A 4,573-nucleotide genomic window follows, 5' to 3' on the forward strand; every position below is an offset into this window, starting at 1 on the left:
CTTTGAGGCGGCATTGATGTGGAGGCTTTAGAAGCTTGACAAGTAAAAAATGCATCTTGCTTTAATAGTATGTATAAATGGGCTCCGTGTACATATTCTCGTGGTGACTAATATTTGAACGGCAAATAACATTATAAACATAGAAAGATTATTATGGTTGTTGAATGCTAACCTTGAAATTCGAATATGATTTTAATATTGAAAACCCCTATATAGGATTATAAACCACTAGCAGTCATACATATTAGTGTCGTCTTTTAGAAATAAGTCATTTTTATATTTATAAAGTGTTTAAAAACACATAAGAATTTAGGTTTCTTCTTATCATCAAGATTAAAAATGGATTTTAATAAGTTAAAATTTGATAAATTATCTCCTTATGAGTTTAGAATACTCATTCCCCTTAAAACACTTTTAAAAATAACTTATTCACTTATACAAAAATATCCTTTTTAGTCATTTAAATCAATAAGTTAAACAATACACTTTTTAAAAAAGTAACTTATCAACTTATATTAATCCAAACACTTTCTTTGAATCTCTTTATTAAAAAATCATAAGTCATTTTTTACTTATTACAAAAAGACTTTCAAAACGTAGATAAGGAATCCCAAACACAACTTGGGGGTTTGCTATTCCCCCTGCCTTAAATTATACAGAAAGTGACAAAACTAATGTACACTCCAATATCTAGAGGTTTACTGTTCATTCTGTTACTTTATTTTAATTTGGTTACAAATAAAAATAGACAATTACTTAATTGGTTATAAATACATATGAGGAATCAGATGTTATAAAATTAAAAAAAGAATCAACAAAATTTATGAATGATTATATATTTTAGTTTCATTACATAGATGGTGAAGAAGATTTCATTATGAACGATCCGAGAGCTTAGAGAGATCTCAAAGCCATCTCAAAGCCTTCACAGCATCTCCAAATGGTCAATAAATAGTCGTTTGAATGTAAAGATGTTAGATTATAGTCCTTAACTTTTCTAACAACAAATTAATAATTCGTTAAACTAACCATTTTAAAATTAGTATCTCAAATCATAATCCTCACTTTAAAAATATAATTAAACGAGGTGAAACTCACGGACGAAAAAGCAAAACTAACTCCTTTTTAACATCATAATAAAAGACATGAAATAAATTATTTAATAATAGATAGGGGTAGATATACAAGGACAAGAGTAGATATTTCTTCCACTATTTACTCATAAACCAGTTTTGTCTTTTTATTCTGTTTCTACCACCACCTTCTTATTTGTGTCCCCCTACTTGACAATCTTTCCCTTCTAATTCCCATTTTTCTAAACCCCCTTATATTATTATTATTATTATTATTATTATTATTATTATTAGTTATTTATAAATTGGTTGTGGCTCAATGGTAGAGCACTCACTTTACAAGTAAGAGGTAGGGGTTCAAACCTCACTATCACCAATTTATATGAGAGATATGAGGGATGACCCTGGCTTGCCAGGGTTCGAGTCCTGATCTCAACCGGTTTTACCGGCTCCTCGTTGTCGTGCCATTTGGCGGGCGTGGGGGTCGGGTTTTATCCGGTGAATCCCTCAATAGGTGGACCGCTAGGGGCTCCGTCCGTCCGGACTAGTGGCCAGCTCGGGCTACCTTTAGCTATTGGGGGCCGCGTATGAAGTACCCGGCGTTACTTAATTGATCGTTTTAAAAAAATTATTATTAGTTATTTCCTATGTAGTCTCACAACCTCACCACCGACAACAACTACAAACAATCAAACATGTCCGGCGTTTTTAAGGATGAACTCTCTAAAAAAACCTCAATTTTCAGTTTAAAATTCTGGGTTATCCTCGCAATCTTCTTAACAGCCGCCATTGTCATCATCATCTTCTTCATCTCCCTCTATTTCACCTTCAAACGTAAAAAATCCTTCGAGAAAACCATCATCTTACCCCAAAAACCCAAAATCCCAGACCCAAATCAACCCGACCCGTCCCGACAACCCGAAAACCCAACCGAACCGGGTTCTGTAAATAATGATAATAATAATGACAGTAATCCAAATGGGTATGAGAAGATCCAGATAGATATCGGGAAAGGACACCGGATATCTTACCCGGGTGGAACCGGGTCGTCGTACGGAAGCGGGTCGGGTGTCAGCTCGATGGTGTCGGTTTCGGTTCAACCCGAAGTGTCGCATTTGGGTTGGGGTCATTGGTATACTTTGAGAGAGCTTGAGGTTGCAACAAATGGGTTTTCGGATGAGAATGTGATTGGTGAAGGTGGGTATGGGATTGTTTATTCTGGGGTTTTGGCTGATGATACCATGGTTGCTGTCAAGAATTTGCTTAATAACAGGTTGGTTGTTTAAATATTTAATTGTTTGCTTAATTTGTGGATCTTGAATTTGACTTTAGTTTTGTTCAACTTTCGTGTTCGACAGAGGACAAGCCGAGAAAGAGTTTAAGGTTGAAGTTGAAGCAATTGGTCGTGTTCGTCACAAGAATTTAGTTCGACTGCTTGGATATTGTGCTGAAGGAGCTCAAAGGTATATTGTTTGACTGTTGTCTTTTGACTTTGACTTTGACATTGGAATGAGATCATATAATTTGATTACTTTGTATAGGATCCTTGTTTACGAGTATGTGAACAATGGGAACTTAGAGCAATGGCTTCATGGAGATGTAGGACCGATTAGCCCGCTTACGTGGGAGATTCGTATGAACATTGTACTTGGCACGGCTAAAGGGTTGACTTATCTGCACGAAGGGCTCGAGCCCAAAGTTGTGCACCGTGATATTAAGTCGAGCAATATATTGCTTAACCGACAATGGCACCCTAAAGTTTCGGATTTCGGGTTAGCCAAACTTTTGGGCTCGGAGAAGAGCTATGTCACCACTCGTGTCATGGGAACATTTGGGTAACACGATTACTTTCTTCATTGTATTGGTGTTTTATGTTATTATGATATTATCACGTATGTTAATAATATTATTGAATTTGTTTGTTAGATATGTTGCACCCGAATATGCTAGTACGGGTATGTTGAACGAAAGAAGTGATGTTTATAGCTTTGGGATTCTTATCATGGAGATTATTAGTGGTCGAAATCCCGTGGACTATAGCCGGCCTCCAGAGGAGGTAAACGTTTTATTATTTATTTGTTTTATTATTTATACATTCAACAATTTTCGTATCGGATTAAATGGAGATACACTTTGTAGGTGAATCTTGTGGATTGGCTTAAAACGATGGTAACAAACAGGAACGCGGAGGGGGTTTTGGATCCTAAACTACCCGAAAAGCCATCTTCAAGAGCGTTAAAGCGGGCTCTACTAGTAGCGTTACGTTGTGTGGATCCCAGTGCTCAAAAGAGGCCGAAAATGGGTCATGTGATTCATATGCTCGAGGCTGAAGACTTTCCGTTCAGAGATGTAAGTTTTTGTGTTACAAACTCATTGATATTTGTATATTTGAATGCATTTTTTGAATAAATATATGTTGTACAGGAACATAGAGGGAACCGGGAAATGGATAGGGGGCGGTTGATGGAGAAGAGATACATCGAGTCCGGTGACAGTAGCGGTTATGAGAGTAGTATGGCGGGCCAACGGGATGTCTAATTAGGGTTAGATGAAACCAGTGATTAGGAAGCTCGGTTATGTAGATAATATGGTTTTGGGATCGTGTTGGTAGAGAATTAAAGTAGAGAACCTGTTAGTAGTTGTTTTGTATCAAATTAGGTTGCTCTAGAGTTGCTATCATATTTATTATGAAGTGTGCAATTCAATTTTATGTAGGGAACTATGATAGTGAACATTTATCTTTTACTTTACTACTTTTTTTTTTTGAATGATGAATACCGGTTGGTAAGCTCTTAGCGGGGGTTTTCGAAGTTGTGAGGCTTAATCTAACTAGTGGTGTTTCACCCAGGCTTAAACCCGAGACACATAAGTGTGATTCGTACAACTCGCAACATCAAACAGAAGAAACCTGTAGGTGTAACTCTTGACGCTTGCATAATCCACTGTTTCTCGGACCTTAAATGTGTTTATATGTTTCTCGTTGGTTTCTATTTAAAATTGTTTTATTTATACATATGGTAATATGTCGCGAGTGAACCTGTGTTAACCCGATCTTGTTCAGTATGTTTCTCAAAGCAGTTCATTTTAAACCAATAGGGTAAATGTAGGTTTACAAGGCCGATTACTCCTCGGGTGATTGCTAGAAGGTATGTCACTGAGACGAGTTTTTTTAACTCCGCCTAGTTACTAAGAATCAATCAAAAATGGTCAATCTCGGTCATAATTAAAACTGGTTGGTGAACTTGGGTCGACTTTGACTTAAACAAATAAAATATATTTCGTATTTTCATAATATTAACGAACAAATATCATTTTTTATAATTAATGATTATCAATTATAAAAATATTTATTATACAAAAGTGCATTTCTCTTATTTATATTGATATTCACCCATTTTATTATAAATATTAGTAAACTTATGATATTTGACATACATATAATATTCAACAATTAATTTACTTGTATTTACCATGTTCGAGTACTATCCGAGTACTTTGAG

General features: G+C 35.6%; 1 protein-coding gene across 1 annotated transcript; it reads left to right on the forward strand.

Moving 5' to 3' along the window:
• Nucleotides 1-1,720: 1,720 nt before the first annotated feature.
• LOC143613762 (putative serine/threonine-protein kinase At1g01540) lies at nt 1,721-3,648 on the forward strand. The gene is made up of 6 exons (XM_077087384.1): nt 1,721-2,346; nt 2,432-2,536; nt 2,615-2,908; nt 3,000-3,129; nt 3,213-3,422; nt 3,498-3,648. The coding sequence occupies exons 1-6, from the start codon at nt 1,769-1,771 to the stop codon at nt 3,609-3,611; spliced, it is 1,431 nt and encodes a 476-aa protein (XP_076943499.1). The 5' UTR covers nt 1,721-1,768; the 3' UTR covers nt 3,612-3,648.
• The last annotated feature ends 925 nt before the right edge of the window (nt 3,649-4,573 follow it).

This window comes from Bidens hawaiensis, unplaced genomic scaffold (genome assembly GCF_021521415.1).
Source record: "Bidens hawaiensis isolate Kalapana, Puna unplaced genomic scaffold, B.hawaiensis_p1.1 tig00038111_1, whole genome shotgun sequence".
Classification (NCBI taxonomy): Eukaryota; Viridiplantae; Streptophyta; class Magnoliopsida; order Asterales; family Asteraceae; genus Bidens; species Bidens hawaiensis.

Coding starts and splice junctions, on each gene's coding strand:
- LOC143613762 (XM_077087384.1), top strand. CDS start 1,769: ATGTCCGGCGTTTTTAAGGATGAACTCTCTAAAAAAACCTCAATTTTC. Junction 3,130..3,212: donor ATAGCCGGCCTCCAGAGGAG/GTAAACGTTTTA, acceptor TACACTTTGTAG/GTGAATCTTGTGGATTGGCT. Junction 3,423..3,497: donor AAGACTTTCCGTTCAGAGAT/GTAAGTTTTTGT, acceptor TATGTTGTACAG/GAACATAGAGGGAACCGGGA.